Genomic DNA, 26514 nt, shown 5'->3' with positions numbered 1-26514 from the left:
TTGTATACAGAAATTATTTGTAAGCACGTTACCTTAGCGTAAATTAGACTGAATGTGGACTATGCTAAAATTTTAAAAAATGCACTATTTCTGCAGATATTTAATGCTAAACAGTCTGTAGCTAGCAACTAGGTACTTTCTGTATGTGATGAGCAATTGCATGTGAACCGCAAATTTAATTTAGCACCAACTGTATTCATTATAAAATACTTATGAAGGTCTATTTTTGAAAATTAATATAATGTCCCTTTAATACCTGGTGTACATAAAAAAAAACTGATTTTCACATGGTTGTATTTATTCTTTTAATTAAAACAAAGAAAACTGGCAGATACATTATACTGAGACTTCTCACCAATAAGACAGGAAAAGCCACAGCTTTGATCACTTAAAAACGTGTTTCTTCCTTTCTCACATGGAATATTCTGCATAGCTTTTTCAATATTTAAAGGGACATTTAAAAAAAAAAGTTTATCTAAATGAAGGTTTTATAATGTATTTTGTAAAATTACTGTTCCTGTCCTGTGGGGCCGGTCACTGTAGTAGTTTTGCTTATCAGACAGTGAACATCTATCCCACAGATCAGTATTGCACACGCATGCACTCTCTTCTAGTCAGAAATAATAAATATAAGTAAATAAAATAAACCGCTTTACCATTTGTCATGTATTAAAAAAGTCGCTGATATGGAGAGAAATGGCACAAAATCTGTTTTTTCTTAATATTATATTGCAACAAATGTGTCTCCGAGTTACATCCAGTTTTCAAGTTAAAATTTGCCGTTCTAAAATTGTTTGAGGGAGCTGGGGCTGCTTAGATAACCTTGCCAGAGCGGAGAGCTTTAGTTCATTGGGCCCTTAGAGTTTAATGTTCCGTTAAGTTTTTACGTATGCTCAGTTCACACGTTAAAGGGCCAAAAATGACATTTTCTAATCTGTTAAATCGTGTCATTTTCTGACTAACGACCCTGGTCTACTGTGTATTTAACCCCTCGCAAAGGGGTTAAACACACAGTAGATGTTCCACCTGGGACCTGCGGTGCACTGCTGGTCCCAAGCTAAACCCACCGCTGTAACATTAGGACAGGAAACACTAAAGCTCCAGTAGCACACCATTTTCTTAAAATGGGACATCTGATTAATGAACTAAGGTTCTAAATGATAGAGTATGTACATATGCCCCGTAGAGGTGGTAATAGGGAGTTGTTGTTGAAGCATCGGGAATCCTTTTGGATATTTAAATTAGGGACCATAGGGCTATATAGAGATTGGCACCTTTCTGTCTTTTTGTAGAACAGCCACTGTGGTAACTATATGTCGAGATATTCTCTCAATACAGAGATTGTTTGTATTGAGTAGTGAAATTGTTTAAATGCTCGAGACACATGACTAGTATGAGTATGTAGTAAATAAAAAAGAAAAAAAAATATGTAAATATGATTTTTGATTTATAAGTAAAGAGCCTTAGGAGCTGTAATGTGTAGGAGAATGGTATATAGGTTTTAATGTTATGTATAGATGAATTGTGTACCTGTTAAAATGTACCTTTAAGGAGGTTCAGGAAAGAGTTAATGTGTTGGCACTCTAGGGCACCATCTAGTGGTACATGAATATAAATTGTGGAAAATCATTATATGTATTTAGCATGATGAAGGGAGGTGCTCTTGAAACGTTGCTGATGTTTTGACTCTGCTGATTTTCTAATAAATTATTTGTTTGCTGCCACCTCTGTTGAATTTTGTGATATTGGCTTGGAGGAAGAAGTAGGCCTCCTTGGTGGCGGGCACAGACCGTTAAGTACTTGGCTGCACTGTGGTTTTTGTAGCCACCGCTGATCCAATCAGCGATGCTAGTCTCACACCCGAGTCATGCGACTAGCGCTTCTGATTGGATCAGTGGTGGATTCTGCTTGGGAGTAGCAGTGCACTACACATCCAGTAGTCAAAAAAATGACATGCTTTAATAGATTAGATCATGTAATTTTTCAACTAAAATGACCCTTTCATAAACACCATTGTTTCCTGGTTTAATAAAAAGCTATAAATAAAGCTTGTGATCATTAGAATGTTTATCATAAAGTTTTACAAATTATAGAAACCTTTATTTGAACAATTAATTAAAGGGACACATTACCCATATGCTAAATCACTTGAAAATGATCTGTAGTAAGCGGACAAATATCACATGAATATTGTTATGTAAAAACCAACAGCAGCCAATGAGCATCATCAGTGCTGAGTTCCCACTTCCCTTTACTGTACTCTTGTATTTCTCCATAAACTTTCTGCTCCTGAGCGGAAAACTACTGCTGATTCAATCAGTTCCACTAGTTATACAGCAACTAGAACTTGTGATTGGGCCAGCAGGGCTCTGCAATTTCACAGTGGAACTTCTACAATGTATTTGACTACTTTGCAAACGTTAAACACATACAGATTCAGCGTCACTGACTTAGAGCATGGAATTTTGTGGACTATAATGCCCCTTTGAATATCCATAAATTATTTGATATTATAACAAATTGTACAACTTGAAAGAATAACTGACAATGTTTCCTTGTATTGTATTTGATGATGTTTTTTATTTATCAAATTTGAATATGTATTATATTCTCTTACATTTTTTTTTTTTCTAATTCCAGGAAGATTTTTACTTAATAGTTAAGGCTATTTATACTTTTGGACACAGTGCATCTTTGATCGCTCTTACAATAGGAAGTACAATTCTATGTGTATTCAGGTAAGCTTCAAGGTTTGTTTCAACATCATTTTTTATATTAAAAAAAAAACTAATTAAAAGAACAAAACAATTAATTGTTCATATAAGGAATCAAAATAAATCTTGTGATGTACCTGGATTGATTCACAGAAGTCAAATTAAGAGGTTTATGCTACATTTGTTTCTAAATCATAATCTCTCATTCTTCAATTATATGATATGGATTAAATGTCTCTTAAAGGGTCACAGAATGTGTTGGAGCATTTTTTATTTTGATAATACCCTTGCAAATAGGTTAAACACATAGTAAAAGTCAGATCCAAAGCAGCCAATGTGAACCATTGGCATGAGGCAAATGTGTGTAGCATTGCTGTTTATAAGTCTACCTAGGTATGTTTTTCAAGAAGCAACACCAAGAGAAAAAAAGTATATTTGATAAATGAAGTAAATTGAAAATGGTCTCTTGAAATTGGATGATCCATATGAACTATGAAAGTTTAAAGGTATAGAACTGGCCAAATTGAAATGTGAATACATTTTTATGTGGCATACGCACATATCCTGTGAGGCCCTGTGCACAAGTATTGACGCTCAGAGAGCTGACAGTGGTGTGCATTGTGTCTGTGAAGAATTAAAGGGACAGTGTGCACCAATTTTCATATAACTGCATGTAATTGACACTACTGTAAAGAATAATATGCACAGATGCTGATCTAAAATTTCTGTTTAAAACCATTTTAAAAATTACTTAGAAGCTCCAAGTTTAGCACTGTTGATGAGGTTAGGCTGGGACACCCAGTGAAGGGGGCTGGGAATTCAGGAAGAGCAGACACCCCCACCCCCCTTCCCTGCATATGAAAAGACCCTTTAGACAAACAGGAGCAGCAGGAGTTTGTAGACCTGGGTCTACATCTTACACTTTGAGGCTTGGTTAGGAGTCTGAAAATCAGCACAAAGTTATTAAAAAATAAGCAGAAATATACATTGATAAAAAAAAACTCCCAGATGGGCTGTATAAATGGATCATCTACAAAACATTCATGCAAAGAAAAATCTATTGTACAATGTCCCTTTAATTTGTGTCTTAGAAGCCACCATTGACTCTCTGAGAAGTTGTAGTGTTTGAATACTGGCGCACAGGCCCTCACAGGATATGTGCATACGCCGCAAAAAAACAGTAATAACGTTTACTAGAAGCATTTTTACTAAAGGAAAATTCTTCTATTTAACATTAAAATGCAACCATGCACATTTCAATTTTGACCTTTCTCTTTAATTTTGACATTCATATTTCTTTAAGCAAAACAAATAATAGAAGCCTGTATGTTTCACAAAAACATGTAAATCAAATTATTCCATTGATGCATTTTTTTCAGAAATAAATAATATTTAGCAATACAGAATTTTATAAAATATATACAATATCCTACTCATTTAATGAAGTAAATAGTTTTACATCTCCCTCTTTAAATGTAGCTTATTTTAGCATTTGGCTTATTATTTCACAAGAATGCTTTTTGTATTGCTTATCTTCTATGTCCTTCAAGGTTCAAAAGAGCTATCATGCTGCAAGGTGGATCCTTAGGCAAATTAGCAATGACATGTAACTGTTTATCTTAGAAAAAAATGTTAAAGGACAAATAAGTTCATCAAAAGCAACTGTAGCTAAATAACATCAAACAAGTATAGCTATATACATATATATATTATGCTTATTCCTAGTTTGTTGGTTCAAATACAAAATAATTAAAAAAAGAAAAACAATTGAATCAACTAACTTTAAAGGGATACTAAACCTAATTTTTTTCTTTAAAGGGACACTGAACCAAAATGTTTTCTTTTATATTTTAGATAAAGCATACAATTTTAAGAAACTTTCTAATTTACACCTATTATCAATGTTTCTTCATTCTCTTGCTATCTTTTTTTGAAAAGAAAGAATGTAAGTTTAGAAACTGGACCATTTTTGGTTCACAACCTGGGTTGTGCTTGCTGATTGATGCCTAAATGCACCCACCAATAAACAAGTGCTGTGCATGGATCTGAACCAAAAATTGTCTGGCTTCTTACCTTAGAGGCGATTTTTTTTTTAAATAAATATAGCAAGAGAAAGAAGAAAAATTGATAATAGGAGTAAATTAGAAAATTGTTTAAAAGAAAGAAAAAAATTGGGTTTAGTATCCCTTTAATGATTCAGATAAAGCATTCAATTTTAAGCAACTTTCCAATTTACTTCTATTAGAAATGTTTCTTCGTTCTCTTTCTATCTTTATTTAAAAAGCAGGAATGTGAAGCTTAAGAGCCATCCCATTTTTGGTTCAGAACCTGGGCTATGCTTGCTTATTGGTGCATAAATGTAGCCACCAACAAGCAAGCACTATCCAGGGTGCTGAACTTAAAATGGCCAGCTTGTAAGCTTTACATTCCTGCTTTTTAAATAAAGATAGCAAGAGAACAACAAAAAATTATTGGGGAAAATGAGAAAGTTTTATCTCACTGTGAGTGAAAGAAAGGAAAAGGGGAAAGCCAGGTCAAAGTTGAATTCCTCTGCCCCTTTCTGTCATTTATCTCCCAATTTTTTTCTCTATTTTCTCAATCTCCTCTCTAAATCACTTGACTTCCTCTGCAACATCGCTCCTTTCTTCACTTGCAAATCGCACACAATTCCCTCTTATTACCCACAGGTCGTCCTACCCCTCCGAATTCAACTGTTCTTTCACTCACTTATCTGCACCACTCATCCCATTGCTTTTCATCTCACATCTCCTCTATCTTTTTTACTCCCATTCAACCATACTCTTCCTCACTTTTCCACCACCTTAATCCTCACCTCTTGATTATCCTTACTCAGAACTCTTGATCTTACTACTTCTACTCCTAACCAATTACTGTATTATATCATCTTTCCAGTGTATTGCATTTGAATTTTCTGATGATTAAAGTATCTGTGGACCTAAAATACCCCATATTTAATATACTTTCTGTATGGTGCAGTGACCACCCAAAGATAGTACAACAATTAAATACAAAGTTTAGTGGACAGAAAAAAAAACTACAGGAATGTATAAAGTTGACCTGGAGTTAGAGACATAGGGGCCGATTTATGAAAGTGCGAGTGGACATGATACGATGTAGCGTATCATGTCTGCCGCATATCGATAAATGCTGACAGTATATGCTGTCGCATTTATCATTACACAAGCAATTCTTGTGAACTGCTTGTGCAATGCTGCCCCCTGCAGATTTGCGGCAGATTTGCAGCTGCTAGCAGCGGGTGTCAATCAACCCGATCGTATAGGATCAGGCGGATTGTGGTCCACAGCCTCAGAGCAGGTGGACAAGTTATGGAGGCTTGGGCGGAAACAGGGGCATCAAGCTTCATTCGGAGCTTGATAATTCGGCCCCATAATGTTGCTCATTCATCATGCTGGGGTGGGCAAGGACAAGTGGCCAGTGAGACAGCATTTGCTGACCAAATATATGATTGCACAAGATTTTACTTGTGTCACCCCTCCCTAATTGGTTGCGCAAGAGCATGTCCAGTAATCAGCCAAGACAAACAGGAGCAGAATCAAGAGGCAAGAGAGTAGTCAAGCAGCAAAGTCAAATAATCCGTTAGCAAACATTGCTCAAAAATAGAACACAATGGAATACAAATCAGAATAAGATTTTTACATCTAAAAAAACATCAAAAATATTTACCATTGCACATATAGTTTCACTATTTATAATTGAGAAATTATTTATATTGCAGTTTTATCCTTTTATATAAAAATATTAGAACAAATACATAATAAAAATGTGTAATAAAATTTGTTGGAAAGGTCAGCAGGGTTTTTTTTAAAGCAAACATTTGCTTTGTCTATTCAAGATTAATAGGACATAGAAGTCAAAATGTATTTTTTTCTGGTTCAGATAGAGTATGTATTTTAATCCCTTTGCTACTGGGTATTTCAGAGAAAAACTTGCCCAAAATACCAGAATTTTTAGCATTTTTGCTATCACTCAATTTAAACATTTACCTATCAAAACTATATATTTTTTTAGTAGACAACCCAATGTATTGATCTAGGCCCATTTTGGTATATTTCATACCACATTTTTGCTTCCAAATGTGATCATATTAAAAAAAATAGTAGAAGGGGTTAATTAGTTAGCTAGCAAGGGTGAGAAAAGAAGTTTATACAGGCGCTGCCCACAGTAGAAATTCAATAATAAATTATATAAAACTTGTAAAATAGATTTCATATACCGATGGGTATGTATATAAATACGTGTATAAGACACCTCCTGATTACCAGCCGTGTGACTTAATATTTAACCATATATTTGCGGAGGTATCACACTGCATATGCAAAACATATATGAGGAGCCTCACAGGATCAATAAGGATGGAGACAACAGGGATATCAATATATTGTCAATTGGAACACTGACTCGGCGGTCACCAACAAACATAGAAAATATTGACTCGGCGGTCACGTCTCGGGCTTCACCCGTACTTACGCAAATCTTTCTTAGCCTTTCCCCCTGGTAATCTTGTCGATACAGACTGAAGACTCCTGCTTCCTCCCAGGTAGGCAAAACCTCAACGTAAATAGGACGGCCACACTATCAGGCGTGACCGTCAAACTCACGTCTCCTTCGGTTCAGTTGGTTTGCGAGTGTGGGACTTTCACCGGACGTGATGTCAACTTCTCCGGTCTTCCTCTCCACTTAACGAACAATCCACTTACGGCTCCAAGGCTGAATATGGGCTCTACCATAGACCTCTGGGACATGTAGCAACGGGCTCCTCACAGCCCTTAGTAATGAAATGTGAAAAAGTATGAGCAGTAGTCCCAAGAGGTCAATAAAAAATTCACGCTTTATTTGAACATTTTAAGAACAGCAAAAAGATATATAAAAAAAGACATAAAAAAATGAATGAGATGATCAGTCTAACGCGTTTCAGCTAACTGTTGCCGTAATCATAGACTATACCAGGTGTACATTCACTAGTCTTTAAATACGTCATTAATCACATATTCAAGTTTAAACAGCTGTTCAAGTTACTAACATGTATAGAACTATAATGCTAGGGAGTACTTAGGAAAGCAGTTAGTTAAGTGCAATATCAGTCAATTTTCACACAACTTGTTACAAATATGTTCTTTTGAAAAGGTAGTGTAAAATATATTTCACATACAAATAGTCACTTAATTATACAGACCAAACAGAAAAGGTCTTATGCATAGACTATTCTGTCATAAATATTAAAGTGTTCAAAGAGATCTTGTAAAAAGATTTCTCAAGTTTTCTCATTTAATTATTATACATACACTTATATTTATATGCATTGATATAAGAACATGCTATAAAGCAGTAATAGACTGAATAGATTAATTGTTACCTAATCCTATGTAACATCTAATAATGTGAATCTTTGTATGACTAAGAAGAATTTATTAAGGCAACCCTAGTGTCTCTTTTTAATTCATAACACTTAGTTATAGGTAGTACCTATTTATATTCACATTTAAGTATAATAGGGATTAAGTTAAGATCCATAATGAAAAAAGTGATTAATATTAGATAGTTTTAAACTACTTCTTGAAAATGTTAAGCCTGGGAGAACATATTAACCCTGAAGATGGAAAAAAGTTTTTTTAGAAATTAATGTAGAGATATAATGAGTTCAACATAATCTTATATATCAATAGTATAAGTTGTGACCACGAATAGTGGGGCAAATATAATTTCATAAAAAATACAAAAATATATACTTTCAGGTGTTATATAATTAGCAATATAAGGGAGTAGTTTGGATACAGATATTTATTCCCAGAAGTTTATAACGTCAAACTCTGAATTAAATCCCTCTGGGATCTGAGTCTTAAGTTTGAATATCCAATAGACTTCTTGTCTTCCCAAAATCTGGGACCTGTTACCTCCTCTTATAGGGGTTTTTATAGCTTCAATTATATTCCATCTAAAGAATCTAACTGATTGATCATGAACCTCTATAAAATGTCTGCTTAATTCTGAGCAAGGGACTTTATTTCTGATGTCCCCTAGATGTTCTCTAATACGTGTTCTTACGTCACGGGTGGTGAGTCCTACGTATTGACATTTACATATTTGCATTCAGCCAGATATATAGCATAAGAAGAGCTGCAGTTTAAACAACCCTGTATTATGAAGGTTTCTCCTGTCACATATGAAGTAAATGTATCTGTCACATTATGGTATTCACATACTTTACAGCGACTGCTACCACATTTAAAACTCCCATTATGTTGCAGCCATGAACTAGGAATTATATGTGCTTGTGTGTTTTTTAACATGCTGGGAGAAAGGGTATTGGCTAGAGTATTATTTTTAGTATAGACAAATCTACATCCATCACCAATAATTTCTTTCAAAGTTTCATCTCCATAGAGAATAGGGAGATATTTATTCACAATGCCACAAATGTCATTGTATTGATTAGAGTACTTTGTGATGAATGTAGGTCTGTCATCAATTTTTTTGTCTTTTTTGTTTTGTAATAGATCTTCTCTCTTATATCTATCAACTTCTTTCTTGATTTTTAGAACCTCCTTTTTGTGATAACCTCTGTCTATTAGACGATCAACCAGTTCGGTACTCTCCTTAATATAATCAGTGTTTTTAGAACAGTTACGTTTGACTCGCATCATTTGTCCCTTTTGTCATTAAGGGACAAATGATGCGAGTCAAACGTAACTGTTCTAAAAACACTGATTATATTAAGGAGAGTACCGAACTGGTTGATCGTCTAATAGACAGAGGTTATCACAAAAAGGAGGTTCTAAAAATCAAGAAAGAAGTTGATAGATATAAGAGAGAAGATCTATTACAAAACAAAAAAGACAAAAAAATTGATGACAGACCTACATTCATCACAAAGTACTCTAATCAATACAATGACATTTGTGGCATTGTGAATAAATATCTCCCTATTCTCTATGGAGATGAAACTTTGAAAGAAATTATTGGTGATGGATGTAGATTTGTCTATACTAAAAATAATACTCTAGCCAATACCCTTTCTCCCAGCATGTTAAAAAACACACAAGCACATATAATTCCTAGTTCATGGCTGCAACATAATGGGAGTTTTAAATGTGGTAGCAGTCGCTGTAAAGTATGTGAATACCATAATGTGACAGATACATTTACTTCATATGTGACAGGAGAAACCTTCATAATACAGGGTTGTTTAAACTGCAGCTCTTCTTATGCTATATATCTGGCTGAATGCAAATTATGTAAATGTCAATACGTAGGACTCACCACCCGTGACGTAAGAACACGTATTAGAGAACATCTAGGGGACATCAGAAATAAAGTCCCTTGCTCAGAATTAAGCAGACATTTTATAGAGGTTCATGATCAATCAGTTAGCTTCTTTAGATGGAATATAATTGAAGCTATAAAAACCCCTATAAGAGGAGGTAACAGGTCCCAGATTTTGGGAAGACAAGAAGTCTATTGGATATTCAAACTTAAGACTCAGATCCCAGAGGGATTTAATTCAGAGTTTGACGTTATAAACTTCTGGGAATAAATATCTGTATCCAAACTACTCCCTTATATTGCTAATTATATAACACCTGAAAGTATATATTTTTGTATTTTTTATGAAATTATATTTGCCCCACTATTCGTGGTCACAACTTATACTATTGATATATAAGATTATGTTGAACTCATTATATCTCTACATTAATTTCTAAAAAAACTTTTTTCCATCTTCAGGGTTAATATGTTCTCCCAGGCTTAACATTTTCAAGAAGTACTTTAAAACGATCTAATATTAATCACTTTTTTCATTATGGATCTTAACTTAATCCCTATTATACTTAAATGTGAATATAAATAGGTACTACCTATAACTAAGTGTTATGAATTAAAAAGAGACACTAGGGTTGCCTTAATAAATTCTTCTTAGTCATACAAAGATTCACATTATTAGATGTTACATAGGATTAGGTAACAATTAATCTATTCAGTCTATTACTGCTTTATAGCATGTTCTTATATCAATGCATATAAATATAAGTGTATGTATAATAATTAAATGAGAAAACTTGAGAAATCTTTTTACAAGATCTCTTTGAACACTTTAATATTTATGACAGAATAGTCTATGCATAAGACCTTTTCTGTTTGGTCTGTATAATTAAGTGACTATTTGTATGTGAAATATATTTTACACTACCTTTTCAAAAGAACATATTTGTAACAAGTTGTGTGAAAATTGACTGATATTGCACTTAACTAACTGCTTTCCTAAGTACTCCCTAGCATTATAGTTCTATACATGTTAGTAACTTGAACAGCTGTTTAAACTTGAATATGTGATTAATGACGTATTTAAAGACTAGTGAATGTACACCTGGTATAGTCTATGATTACGGCAACAGTTAGCCGAAACGCGTTAGACTGATCATCTCATTCATTTTTTTATGTCTTTTTTTATATATCGTTTTGCTGTTCTTAACATGTTCAAATAAAGCGTGAATTTTTTATTGACCTCTTGGGACTACCGCTCATACTTTTTCACATTAATATTTAACCACCGTTCAATGATACAAACAGCTATAATGTAAAATCAAACATAAAAATAAAAATATATATAAAAAGATCTTACAGTTCCATAGCTGAACTAACACAATTCAAATGCTTCAACAGTTCTTCATATAATGGATGTTAAAAGGCTGATCCTTAGAAAAGTCCAATCACGAACTCCGTGTACAAAACTGAAAAAACAAAAAATACAGAAGCGCCCAACCGCATCTAAGTGCAGATTAAATGTATAACTTTAATATTTGCATATGACAAGAATCGCACTCACAATATAAAAAACATATACAAGCCGTATATAGTTGAAACTTGATAGTGTCCTCAGTTCCGGCATCTGTAACCCGGCTGGAGAGGGGTGTGTTCGTGGTTGGACCAATCCGATGCGTCCTTGACCTTAGGCCTACTCGCTATTGGTTGTGTAGCGAGAGTGTGTACCAAGCCGTCAAAGTCCGTATTAGATCCACCTCCACGTTGTGACCACTACTTGACCGTAGTATACCGGGTCACCTTTACAGTTTGATATAAACCAGCAGTTCACTTTGTATATAGGTCCAAAGGTCCTCAGCCCACTTAGTGTTTGCGTGTTCAGTTACAGACACTAATCGTGGCCTCACAGGAGCCTGATAATGCACACTATGTATGCCCATTCAACGTATGTTTCGTTCCGCACTGGAACTTTTTCAAGAGTGATAATTGACACCTCCTACCTGCCTTTTAAAGGCAAGATGAATGACCTCATCTTGTATTAACTCTTATGGTTCCACACAAAATGTTCATATAATACAAAGTGTTTAAATATCACATATTGCCCTCCCACCTGAAACCACCCACCAAACTGATCACTACCTAGTCCCTCCCAAACAGATCTCTTTCCAGCGACCTGGCCCACTGGTCTCCACCATCTTAGGTACTGTAGGGATCCCTCCCACCACCCAGATCCCTCACAAACAGCTCTCTAACCTTCCCCTATCTAGCAGCAGCCATATTTGGTACTGTCTGCCAGTACTCAGTTTATAGAAATTGTTCTATTTTTTAAATGCATTGATTAATATTTTAAGGTTTTCTGTAGTGTAGGAATCATCCCTCACCCTCCAAGCAATATTCCATTGGAACTCCATCTCCCCATCATAACCCTTTCTGTAGCATAGGGAATCCTACCTCCCCCTCCCTCACAAAATCTTTTTTCTGTAGCCTAGGAAACCCTCCCCTTCCTCCCTTCTCTCCCCCCCCTCCCACAATGTGCCACCCATTCGCCTTCCTCCTTCCCCCTTCCCACACCACCCACGGCATCACTTCAAGTCAATACAGAGTTACATAGCATGTCACTGTCTGTATCGGCGAACTTGCTTCATATGGTAAAGAAAGAATGATCAGTTTTTCCTTTCCTTATGAAGGCAGATACCTTCTGCCCCTCGATGCAGTCTCTGCTGTCAAAGCTAACAGAGGTGACCACAGCATGCGCCACAGTGTTGGATGCAGGTACTACGTCAGTACGCTGGGTAAAGTACTGTGTGACGTAGTACCTACGTACAATTGACTTAAGGGGTTAAAATAATTTTCAATTTGTTTTTGTTATCAAATTAACTTTCTTCTCCTAGTATCCTTTGTTGAAAAGCATAACTATGTAAGCTCAAGAGCAGCAATGCACTGCTAGCTTCATGAATTTTAATATCATGACCGCATTCGTCCCATAGGCTTAAATTAAGAGCATAGAAGAAAAAAAAACTAATATTTGTCACTCGCTAGCGAACCCGACAGCAGTCCCCCACCTTCCGTTTGAGGATGCCCCACAGATGCTCAATAGGGTTTAGGTCTGGAGACATGCTTGGTCAGTCCATCATCTTTACCCTCAGCGTCTTTAGCAAAGCAGTGGTCATCTTGGAGGTGTGTTTGGGGTCGTTATCATGTTGGAATACTGCCCTGCAGCCTAGTCTCTGAAGGGAGGGGATCATGCTCTCCTTTAGTATGTCACAGTACCTTAACCGGCAAGTGCCCAATTAACCTGTCATAGATCCAGGTGCTATAAAAGGTGGAGCTACCTGGATGGAAGATATGCCCTGATGAGGCCCCTGTTTGCACAAGTCTGTTTGTGGGGTGAAACGTGCGTTGGCATGATGTGCACTTCTTTTACCTTCACTGTTGGAGCCTTAATAATATTGTTTTTTTACTGAGGACATTACCTATTTACCGCTGCATTATAACAGGAGAACTGTTGCTTTAAAAAGGTCTGGTACAAGGTATGAAATATCTGTGGTGCCGAGGTATTGCCCCTAGATGCATGCAATACTGCATTAATATGTGGCTCTAGAAAGGATAACTTTCATCTAATGACCAAGGAAAACCTTTCTATCTACTCTCCCAAAGTTGGCAAGTGGATGCGCTGACACCTTACAGATGAAAAATCGTGTTTTGGAGACACACAATCATGGTGATTTGTACCCACCGGATGATGCCAGTTTACTTTGGGGCTAATTGCTCTTTGAATTTTGTGGGTGACAATCACTAAAAGACGGAGATCCGATCAGCACCTGGGAGGTGTTCGTCTCCACCAATAATACGTTTTTAACAGCACGCTTCTTTTCATCTACTTACCCAAGGCTAGCTCATCCTCCTCTGTGACGTCACAGGATCACGTGATCGGACCTCACCATGAGCGATGTCTGTCTGACGGAGATCCTGGATACGTGAGTAAATTGACATAATGTGCAGCTGCTTGCTGCGGTCGTAAGCTACCTGGGACTTGTGCTCTGAGACTTTTTACTCCCCTGGGACAAGTACGGCATCCGGTTTGCCATATGTTTGGTCGGCTGGCCAGATTGTTTACACTGCTCTGTATATAGTAAATGCATTTATTGATTATGTGTTTGCAAGTTTGATAGTGACAGCGGTTCTGTTGTGTCTTCTATTTTAAACATGGTATATGTCTAGTGAATGTATGCTCACCGGATTTTGCATGTGTTTAAGGAAAAATAAAAGTTTTTTGATCCAATTTCACGAGTGCTGTATATCCTCTCTTTCAAAGGATAGTAATGTATTTCCTTTGACTCTCTCTTGTAATTTCTATTATATTCATTTTTTGAGGACTACACCGTGAATCATTTTAGAAAATAGTAGTATTTACACCTCTCTCCCCTCATTTATATATTTATATGTTACAGTACATGTTGGCATTCAGTGCCGGCAGCACTCATGCAGGCCCAGACCATGACACTCCCACCACCATGCTTGACTGTAGGCAAGACACACTTGTCTTTATATTCCTCACCTGGTTGTCGCCACACACGCTTGACACCATCTGAGCTAAATAAGTTTATCTTGGTCTCATCGGACCACAGGACATGCTTCCAGTAATCCATGTCCTTAGTCTGCTTGTCTTCAGCAAACTGTTTGCAGACTTTCTTGTGCATCATCTTTAGAAGAGGCTTCCTTCTGGGACGACAGCCAATGCAGACCAATTTGATGCAGTGTGCAGCGTATGGTCTGAGCACTGACAGCCTGACCCCCCCAACCCTTCAACCTCTGCAGCAATGCTGGCAGCACTCATACGTATATTTCCCAAAGACAACCTCTGGATATGACGCTGAGCACGTGCACTCAACTTCTTTGGTTGACCATGGCGAGGCCTGTTCTGAGTGGAACCTGTGCTGTGAAACCGCTGTATGGTCTTGACCACCGTGCTGCAGCTTAGTTTCAGGGTCTTGGCAATTTTCTTATAGCCTAAACCACCTTTATGTAGCCATACATACAAACAAAAATAGGTCAGAAGTGCCAGGTATTCTAATTTATCCAAACACAGACTAAAAGAAAGCCTAAAAGATAAAAAAAATCATAAATATTTAACCTTCAAAAATTCATAAGGTGCAAGTAGAAAAAACAGACCTATGTAGAAAGCAATATCAACAATGAAAAAATTACATAAAAATAAACATTAGCAGCATATAAAAAGAGTTCCTATAAAAAAGTTCATATAAATAATAGTTCATAAAAAATTCATATACAAAAGATCCTACTTTGTAGTAGACACTGTCCTAATTTGTGTGAAAAGGTTTCCAATAAATTTCAAATGGTACTCATTGATATGCAGCTCCCTTCTTGGTCACTGGTGTGATACCAGTGAGAGGGGAAAACGTAACAACTTGAAACAGAAAAACATGGAGTGCAAAAGGAAAAGAAAAAAAACACTGAACAAAAGTATCTAGAAGTGGTCAATCCGGTGCTCCCGATTTTCTATCACCTCCCCAAGATTCATAAGGGGTTAGATAACCCGCTGGGGAGACCGATAGTATTGAGAATCGGTGGACTGACCACGAAATTATCACAGTATGTGGATCACATCCTCAAACCATTAGTTCCAGTTTTAAAATTACTTGTTCGAGATACTCTGCATATTCTGAAACTATTGGAAGGTACTGAATGGCAAAATAATTATTTATAGATCAGCTAACTATACACTTCTATACCTCATGATTTGGGTATCACAGCTATCAGGTATTTTTTAGAGAAATGTAGTTTTATAAATGATAACCAAATATGATTTTTAGAAGAGTCCATTAGGTTTATATTAACAAAAAACTATTTTATGTTCAAAAATAATTATTATCTTCAAAAGACCAGTACCGCGATGGGTACTAAATTCGCCCCATATTTTGCCAATCTTTACATGGGGTGGTGGGAGGATTTGTATATTTATAATAATTTATAACCCCTATAAAAACAATATCATTAAATTGTATCACTATATTGATGACGTGATCATCATATGGCAAGGGGAGATTGATACTTTAAATTAATTTGCGAAATATACCAATATGAAAATGTTGAACCTTGGATTCACTATGGAATACAATAGAGAAAAAATCACCTTCCTTGCCCAAGAGAATGGTGGGATCTATACTATCTACACGCTGGGAGTGGGCACCGTGAAAAATGGATTCGCAACATTCCTTTTGGGCAGTTTCAAAGGGCTAAAAGAAACTATTCCAGGAGGCATGAACGAACTCAGATAGTTAGAGACTCAGAACGAGTCTCTAACTATCAGCAATAGGTTTCTAGCCAAAGGGTACCCTGAACATATAGTTAAAGGAACATATGAGAGAGTTGAAGCAATGGACAGAGGTGATCTCTTAGATAATAAAGGAAAAATGAAATATGAAGTGACTAATCAAAGACGTGAGGTACAACTGGTCACTAGATTCAATAGAGCATCTAGAAAGATTGAGGGAGCAGTAAAGAAATTTTGGCCAATCCTTATGCAAGATCCAATTTTAAAAGAAACATTGGTTGATAAAGGTCAGGTGGTATTCAAGCAGAATTTAAATATTAGGAACAGAATTGGTTAAATAGAGTATCCTGTGGGTTCTACAAATGTGGTAGGAAGGGCTGTACCTGCTGTGAACATATAAATACAAACAATAAGGAATTTGGAAAAACAGAAAATGAGCATGCATTTAAGATAAAGGATTTAACGAACTGTAAAACTAAATATGTGGTTTATTTGCTCAAATGTTTATGCAATAGGTTATATGTAGGTCGCACGAAACGCCTGGTCAAAGTGAGATTAAGCGAGCATCTAAGAAATATAAAGAATGGCTTGAAAACGCATGGCTTATCTGCACACTTCTTAGAAGCACATAACAGAGATAAGACAGGTTTGAGTATCAGAGCAATTGAACATGTAAAAGTCTCTGTAAGAGGAGGGAATCGATTAGGCAAACTTAGGCAATGTGAGACCTAATGGATCCATAGGTTGGGTACCATGGAAGCAGTTGGTGTCAATAGAGATATTGACCTAGCAGCATTTATAGAGGAATAGCGCAGGCACCTCAGGAGATAAAATAGATAGGTATGAGTGAAATATAGAATTTTGAGATATTTAGTTAATCACTCTTTTTTTATTTATGTATTTATTTTTTCTGTTTATTGTTCTTGATAACTATTATAATATAGACCCCCTATATGGTAGTGATTGAGTCTCAAATTAATTCTCTGTGGGTTTTTATGCTTTTATATTTTTATATTTGTACATAGGTATTGAATGAATTGGTTTTAAGAAAGATGTTATGTATTTTTGGTATTGGTATGAGGGAATTATACATTGTCTATATGAAAACAAATGATTTGTAATTTTCATCTCATGAAATGTTTCAGATTGCATGAATGTTTATCAGTAGATACACAGTTTAGTGCATACAGTGAACACACTGGCCTCTAGTTATCAACGTGTCTACTTTACCTGCCTTCGCCGGCCCAATACGCCCGCCTAAGCTCGCCTACCATCGCCGCCGCAGCCCTGAAAATTTTTGCCAAAGTTATCAATAAATCTGTCAAAAAGCCGCGCACCAAGTACGGGGCGATGAGCAGCGGACTGTGATAGTTATCACTCATTCGATCTCGCTGCTCTTCGGCTTTTTGACAGCTTTATTGACAAGCTGTCACTAAGCACCCACACTAACTACACTGTTCTACCCCCTATACCGGCGCCTCTGGAGCCCCCCGCAAATAAATAAAGTTATTAACCCCTAAACCGCCGCTCCTAGACCCTGCCGCAACTCTTATAAATGTATTAACCCCTAAACCGCCGCTCCCGGACACCGCCGCCACCTACATTATACCTAGTAACCCCTATCCTGCCCCCCTATACCGCCGCCACCTATAATAAAATTATTAACCCCTATCCTGCGGATCCCAGACCTCGTCGCAACTAAATAAATAGTTTAACCCCTAAACCCTGCCGCAACCTATATTAAACTTATTAACCCCTAATCTGCCCCCCCACACCGTCGCCATCTATAATAAATTTATTAACCACTATCCTGCCCCCCCTACACCGCTGCCACTGTAATAAAATTATAAACCCCTAAACCTAAGTCTAACACTAACCCTAACACCCCCCTAACTTAAATATTAATTAAATAAATCTAAATAATATTTCTCTTATTAACTAAATTAATCCTATTTAAAACTAAATACTTACCTTTAAAATAAACCCTAATATAGCTACAATATAAATAATAATTATATTGTAGCTATCTTAGGATTTATTTTTATTTTACAGGCACATATCAATTTATTTTAACTAGGTACAATAGCTATTAAATAGTTAATAACTATTTAATAGTTACCTAGTTAAAATAAAGAGAAATTTACCTGTAAAATAAAAACTAACCTAAGTTACAATTACACCTAACACTAAACTATACTTTAATAAATTATTCTATTTAAAACTAAATACTTACCTGTAAAATAAACCCTAAGATAGCTACAATGTAATTAATAATTACATTGTAGCTATTTTAGGATTTATATTTATTTTACAGGTAACTTTGTATTTATTTTAGCTAGTTAGAATAGTTATTAAATAGTTATTAACTATTTAATAACTACCTAGCTAAAAGAAATACAAAATTACCTGTAAAATAAATCCTAACCTAAGTTACAATTAAACCTAACACTACACTATCATTAAATTAATTAAATAAATTAGCTACAAATAACTACAATTAAATTCAATTAAATAAACTAAAGTACAAAAAATAAAAAAAGCTAAGTTACAAAAAATAAAAAAATAAGTTACAAACATTTCAAAAATATTACAACAATTTTAAGCTACTTACACCTAATCTAAGCCCCCTAATAAAATAACAAAGCCCCCCAAAATAAAAAATTCCCTACCCTATTCTACATTAAAAAGTTACCAGCTCTATTACCTTACCAGCCCTTAAAAGGGCCTTTTGCGGGGCATGCCTCAAAGAAAACAGCTCTTTTGCCTGTAAAATAAAAATACAACCACCCCCCAACATTAAAACCCACCACCCACATACGCCTACTCTAACCCAAACCCCCCTTAAATAAACCTAACACTACCCCCCTGAAGATCATCCTACCTTTAGCCGTCGTCAGCCAGCCGACCCACCGATGGAACTGAAGAAGAGATCCGGAGCGGCAGAAGTCATCATCCAAGGGGCGCTGAAGAAGTCTTCCATCCGATTGAAGTCATCATCCAAGGGGCGCTGAAGAGGTCTTCCATCCGATTGAAGTCTTCATCCAAGTGGCGTCTTCAATCTTCATCCATCCGGAGCGGAGCCATCTTCAGACGAGCCGACGCAGAGCCATCCTCTTCTTCCTGACGACTAACGACGAATGACGGTACCTTTAAGTGACGTCATCCAAGATGGCGTCCCTTCAATTCCGATTGGCTGATAGGATTCTATCACCCAATCGGAATTAAGGTAGGAAAAATCTGATTGGCTGATTGAATCAGCCAATCAGATTGAAGTTCAATCCGATTGGCTGATCCAATCAGCCAATCAGATTGAGCTTGCATTCTATTGGCTGTTCCGATCAGCCAATTAATAAGTTAATAAGTTTAATATAGGTGGCGGCGGGGTCCGGGAGCGGCGGTTTAGGGGTTAAACAATTTATTTAGTTGCGGCGAGGTCCGGGATTGGCAGGATAGGGGTTAATAACTTTATTATAGGTGGTGACGGTGTAGGGGGGGCAGGATAGGGGTTACTAGGTATTATGTAGGTGGCGGCGGAGTCCGGGAGCGGCGGTTTAGGGGTTAATACATATATTATCGTTGCGGCGGGGACCGGGAACAGCGGTTTAGGGGTTAACATATTTATTATAGTGGCAGTGGGCTCCGGGAGCGGCGGTTTAGGGGTTAATCAGTTTATTAGAGTGGCCGGGAGCGACGGTTTAGGGGGTAATACATTTATTTAGTTGCGGCGGTGTAGGGGGGGGCAGATTAGGGGTGTTTAGACTCTGGGTACATGTTAGGGTGTTAGGTGTAGACGTTACCATAGGAATCAATGGGATGTCTGGCAGCAGCGAACATGAACTCTCGCTATGGTCAGACTCCCATTGATTCCTATGGGATCCGCCGCCTCCAGGGCGGCGGTTTGAAAACCAGGTACGCTGGGCCGGAAAAGTGCCGAGCGTACCTGCTAGTTTTTTGATAACTAGCAAAAGTAGTCAGATTGTGCCGAACTTGTGTGCGGAACATCTGGAGTGAAGTAAGAATCGAGTCCGGTGGATCGAAGCTTATGTCACTATATTCTACTTTTGCCGGTGTCTAGGGCTTGATAACTAAGGCGAATCAGCCTCGCCACAAATACGCTGTGGAATTCCAGCGTATTTGAGGTTGACGGCTTGATAATTAGGGGCCACTATGTGAACATTAAGATGTTCTGCATTTTGTCATATTTATTATATTTATTATGGAACGTTTAGGTTTTATTTATTTACTCTGCTGTTTTGGAATTATAACATGCATTGTGAATTGTGAATGGAAAATATGTACATGTATATATTGTTTTTAATTTTTAGGGTAAGTAGCTATATATATTATGTTGTATAAGATCAGTGGTAAAGAGCAGAGATTAGGAGCCCATATTATTTTGCCACAATTTGCCAAGCTGTAGTTGATGACAAGAGACACTCAAAGCATCTGGTCACGTCATGCATAGCTTCCGCATAAATAGGAGTAGAAGAGAGGAGTGGGCATAGCCTCTGACGAAGCGGGAGGAGTCCCGCAAAACGTGTAAGGCAACGCCCACTGAGACGCACTGTGACGTTAGTGCTTCCTTTTTTGGCTCGGATCCGTTGCCGGCAATACGAGCTATGTGATCCAGGAAAAAGGGACCTACTTTTGGAGCGGAAGATCTTGCCTTTGGAACATCCCCTAGTGTAATAGCTGATGTCTGTGGTTACAGATAATTAAGATCGTGGGATACAAAGAGTGCTCCTGTGTGCAGTAGGAGTACCTGCATTAACGCCTAAACTATACATCATATTGATTGAGGTCACACTTTTGAGTTTGTTTTTTTGTTTATGTAATAAATCACACTTTTATTGAATATACTGCACCATGATGTTTTCTCTCTTCCTTTTTATGTAGAGCAAAACAATTCTTTTTTTCAGATCCTCAGAGAGTTCTTTTCCATGAGGTGCCATGTTGAACTTCCAGTGACCAGTATGAGAGAGTGTGAGAACGATAACACCAAATTTAACACACCTGCTCCCCATTCACACCTGAGACCATGTTACACTAACGAGTCACATGACACTGGGAGGAAAAAATGCCTAATTGGGCCCAATTTGGATGTTTCCACTTAGGGGTGTACTCACTTTTGTTGCCAACGGTTTAGACAAATGGCTGTGTGTTGAGTTATTTTGAGGGGACAGCAAATGCACTGTTTAACAGGCTGTACACTCACTAGTTTACATTGTAGCAAAGTGTCATTTCTTCAGTGTTGTCACATGAAAAATATAATAAAATATTTAAAAAAATGTGAGGGGTGTACTCACTTTTGTGAGATACTGTATATATATATATATTTACAAATGCTGTAAATAAAATTCTAAAAAATCCATAGAATATATATATATATATATATATATATATATATATATATATATATATATATTTATATATATATATATATATACAGGGAGTGCAGAATTATTAGGCAAATGAGTATTTTGACCACATCATCCTCTTTATGCATGTTGTCTTACTCCAAGCTGTATAGGCTCGAAAGCCTACTACCAATTAAGCATATTAGGTGATGTGCATCTCTGTAATGAGAAGGGGTGTGGTCTAATGACATCAACACCCTATATCAGGTGTGCATAATTATTAGGCAACTTCCTTTCCTTTGGCAAAATGGGTCAAAAGAAGGACTTGACAGGCTCAGAAAAGTCAAAAATAGTGAGATATCTTGCAGAGGGATGCAGCACTCTTAAAATTGCAAAGCTTCTGAAGCGTGATCATCGAACAATCAAGCGTTTCATTCAAAATAGTCAACAGGGTCGCAAGAAGCGTGTGGAAAAACCAAGGCGCAAAATAACTGCCCATGAACTGAGAAAAGTCAAGCGTGCAGCTGCCAAGATGCCACTTGCCACCAGTTTGGCCATATTTCAGAGCTGCAACATCACTGGAGTGCCCAAAAGCACAAGGTGTGCAATACTCAGAGACAAGGCCAAGGTAAGAAAGGCTGAAAGACGACCACCACTGAACAAGACACACAAGCTGAAACGTCAAGACTGGGCCAAGAAAAGTCTCAAGACTGATTTTTCTAAGGTTTTATGGACTGATGAAATGAGAGTGAGTCTTGATGGGCCAGATGGATGGGCCCGTGGCTGGATTGGTAAAGGGCAGAGAGCTCCAGTCCAACTCAGACTCCAGCAAGGTGGAGGTGGAGTACTGGTTTGGGCTGGTATCATCAAAGATGAGCTTGTGGGGCCTTTTCGGGTTGAGGATGGAGTCAAGCTCAACTCCCAGTCCTACTGCCAGTTTCTGGAAGACACCTTCTTCAAGCAGTGGTACAGGAAGAAGTCTGCATCCTTCAAGAAAAACATGATTTTCATGCAGGACAATGCTCCATCACACGCGTCCAAGTACTCCACAGCGTGGCTGGCAAGAAAGGGTATAAAAGAAGAAAATCTAATGACATGGCCTCCTTGTTCACCTGATCTGAACCCCATTGAGAACCTGTGGTCCATCATCAAATGTGAGATTTACAAGGAGGGAAAACAGTACACCTCTCTGAACAGTGTCTGGGAGGCTGTGGTTGCTGCTGCACGCAATGTTGATGGTGAACAGATCAAAACACTGACAGAATCCATGGATGGCAGGCTTTTGAGTGTTCTTGCAAAGAAAGGTGGCTATATTGGTCACTGATTTGTTTTTGTTTTGTTTTTGAATGTCAGAAATGTATATTTGTGAATGTTGAGATGTTATATTGGTTTCACTGGTAAAAATAAATAATTGAAATGGGTATATATTTGTTTTTTGTTAAGTTGCCTAATAATTATGCACAGTAATAGTCACCTGCACACACAGATATCCCCCTAAAATAGCTATAACTAAAAACAAACTAAAAACTACTTCCAAAACTATTCAGCTTTGATATTAATGAGTTTTTTGGGTTCATTGAGAACATGGTTGTTGTTCAATAATAAAAATTAATCCTCAAAAATACAACTTGCCTAATAATTCTGCACTCCCTGTATATATTCTATGGATTTTTTAGAATTTTATTTACAGCATTTGTAATACATTTTAATGATTATTATTAATTGGCCAGATTACGAGTTTTGTGTTAGGAGCTATGCGGTGCTGACAAGCAGTTTTTTTTATCACCGAATACAGAATATATGAGTGCGCTCAAAGGCTCTACCTAACATTCGATAAATTTAAAAATTAATGACATACTAAAAACATGAAATTTTATAATCACAATTTAATAACACATTTATTAACAAAACGCAAATAATAAATGTGTTATTAAATTGTGATTATAAAATTTCATGTTTTTAGTAAGTCATTATTTTTTTAATTTATCGAATGTTAGGTAGAGCCTTTGAGCGCACTCATATATTCTGTATTCTGTGTATACAGGTAGCCCTCAGTTTACGCCGGGGTTAGGTTCCAGAAGGAATGGTTGTAAATCAAAACCGTTGTAAATTGAAACCCAGTGTATAATGTAAGTTAATGGGAAGTGAGGGAGTTAGGTTCCAGGCCCCTCTCAAAATTGTCATAAGTAACACCTAATACATTATTTTTAAAGATTTGAAATGAAGACTTTAAATGCTAAACAGCATTATAAACCTAATAAAAACATAATTTATGCTTACCTGATAAATTCCTTTCTTCTGTTGTGCGATCAGTCCACGGGTCATCATTACTTCTGGGATATAACTCCTCCCCAACAGGAAATGCAAGAGGATTCACCCAGCAGAGCTGATATAGCTCCTCCCCTCTACGTCAGTCCCAGTCATTCGACCAAGAATCAACGAGAAAGGAGTAACCAAGGGTGAAGTGGTGACTGGAGTATAATTTAAAAGATATTTACCTGCCTTAAAAAAAAAAACAGGGCGGGCCGTGGACTGATCGCACAACAGAAGAAAGGAATTTATCAGGTAAGCATAAATTATGTTTTCTTCTGTTATGTGCGATCAGTCCACGGGTCATCATTACTTCTGGGATACCAATACCAAAGCAAAAGTACACGGATGACGGGAGGGATAGGCAGGCTCATTATACAGAAGGAACCACTGCCTGAAGAACCTTTCTCCCAAAAATAGCCTCCGAAGAAGCAAAAGTGTCAAATTTGTAAAATTTGGAAAAAGTATGAAGCGAAGACCAAGTTGCAGCCTTGCAAATCTGTTCAACAGAGGCCTCATTCTTAAAGGCCCAAGTGGAAGCCACAGCTCTAGTGGAGTGAGCTGTAATTCTTTCAGGAGGCTGCTGTCCAGCAGTCTCATAGGCTAAACGTATTATGCTACGAAGCCAGAAAGAGAGAGAGGTAGCAGAAGCTTTTTGACCTCTCCTCTGTCCAGAATAAACGACAAACAGGGAAGAAGTTTGGCGAAAATTTTTAGTTGCCTGCAAGTAGAACTTGAGGGCACGAACTACATCCAGATTGTGTAGAAGACGTTCCTTCTTTGAAGAAGGATTTGGACACAAGGATGGAACAACAATCTCTTGATTGATATTCCTGTTAGTAACTACCTTAGGTAAGAACCCAGGTTTAGTACGCAGAACTACCTTATCTGAGTGAAAAATCAGATAAGGAGAATCACAATGTAATGCTGATAACTCAGAGACTCTTCGAGCCGAGGAAATAGCCATTAAAAACAGAACTTTCCAAGATAACAATTTTATATCAATGGAATGAAGGGGTTCAAATGGAACCCCTTGTAAAACGTTAAGAACTAAGTTTAAACTCCATGGCGGAGCAACGGCTTTAAACACAGGCTTGATCCTAGCTAAAGCTTGACAAAAAGCCTGGACGTCTGGATTTTCTGACAGACGCCTGTGTAACAAGATGGACAGAGCTGAAATCTGTCCCTTTAATGAACTAGCCGATAAACCCTTTTCTAAACCTTCTTGTAGAAAAGACAATATCCTAGGGATCCTAACCTTACTCCAGGAGTAACGTTTGGATTCGCACCAGTATAGGTATTTGCGCCATATTTTATGGTAAATCTTTCTGGTAACAGGCTTCCTAGCCTGGATCAGGGTATCAATAACCGACTCAGAAAAACCACGCTTTGATAAAATCAAGCGTTCAATTTCCAAGCAGTCAGTTTCAGAGAAGTTAGATTTTGATGTTTGAATGGACCCTGTATCAGAAGGTCCTGTCTCAGAGGTAGAGACCAAGGTGGACAGGATGACATGTCCACTAGATCTGCATACCAAGTCCTGCGTGGCCATGCAGGCGCTATTAGAATCACAGATGCTCTCTCTTGTTTGATTTTCGCAATCAATCGAGGAAGCAGCGGGAAGGGTGGAAACACATAAGCCATCCCGAAGTTCCAAGGTGCTGTCAAAGCATCTATCAGAACCGCTCCCGGATCCCTGGATCTGGACCCGTAGTGAGGAAGTTTGGCGTTCTGGCGAGACGCCATGAGATCTATCTCTGGTTTGCCCCAACGTCGAAGTATTTGGGCAAAAATCTCCGGATGAAGTTCCCACTCTCCCGGATGAAAAGTCTGGCGACTCAAGAAATCCGCCTCCCAGTTCTCCACTCCCGGGATGTGGATTGCAGACAGGTGGCAAGAGTGAGACTCTGCCCAGCGAATTATCTTTGATACTTCCATCATTGCTAGGGAGCTTCTTGTCCCTCCCTGATGGTTGATGTAAGCTACAGTCGTGATATTGTCCGACTGAAACCTGATGAACCCCTGAGTTGTTAATTGGGGCCAAGCTAGAAGGGCATTGAGGACTGCCCTCAATTCCAGAATGTTTATTGGAAGGAGACTCTCCTCCTGATTCCATAATCCCTGAGTCTTCAGAGAATTCCAGACAGCGCCCCAACCTAGCAGGCTGGCGTCTGTTGTTACGATTGTCCAGTCTGGCCTGCTGAATGGCATCCCCCTGGACAGGTGTGGCCGATAAAGCCACCATAGAAGAGAATTTCTGGTCTCTTGATTCAGATTCAGGGTAGGGGACAAATCTGAGTAATCCCCATTCCACTGACTTAGCATGCACAATTGCAGCGGTCTGAGGTGTAGGCGTGCAAAAGGTACTATGTCCATTGCCGCTACCATTAAGCCAATCACCTCCATGCATTGAGCTACTGACGGGTGTTGAATGGAATGAAGGACACGGCATGCATCCTGAAGCCTTGTTAACCTGTCTTCTGTCAGGTAAATCTTCATTTCTACAGAATCTATAAGAGTCCCCAAGAATGGAACTCTT

The 26514-nt window shown here is 37.7% G+C and overlaps 1 protein-coding gene across 1 annotated transcript in view; it reads left to right on the top strand.

Moving 5' to 3' along the window:
* The window catches only part of VIPR2 (vasoactive intestinal peptide receptor 2), a 254823-nt gene that overhangs the window by 155020 nt on the left and 73289 nt on the right, over positions 1-26514 (top strand). The window contains exon 4 of the mRNA XM_053715672.1: positions 2641-2738. Coding sequence (XP_053571647.1) covers positions 2641-2738 — 98 coding nt within the window. The remainder of the gene's footprint in view (positions 1-2640; positions 2739-26514) is intronic.

Source organism: Bombina bombina, chromosome 5, assembly GCF_027579735.1.
Source record: "Bombina bombina isolate aBomBom1 chromosome 5, aBomBom1.pri, whole genome shotgun sequence".
Taxonomy (NCBI): Eukaryota; Metazoa; Chordata; class Amphibia; order Anura; family Bombinatoridae; genus Bombina; species Bombina bombina.
Note: the sequence above shows the minus strand (reverse complement) of the source record. Positions and strands in the feature narration are given on the sequence as shown.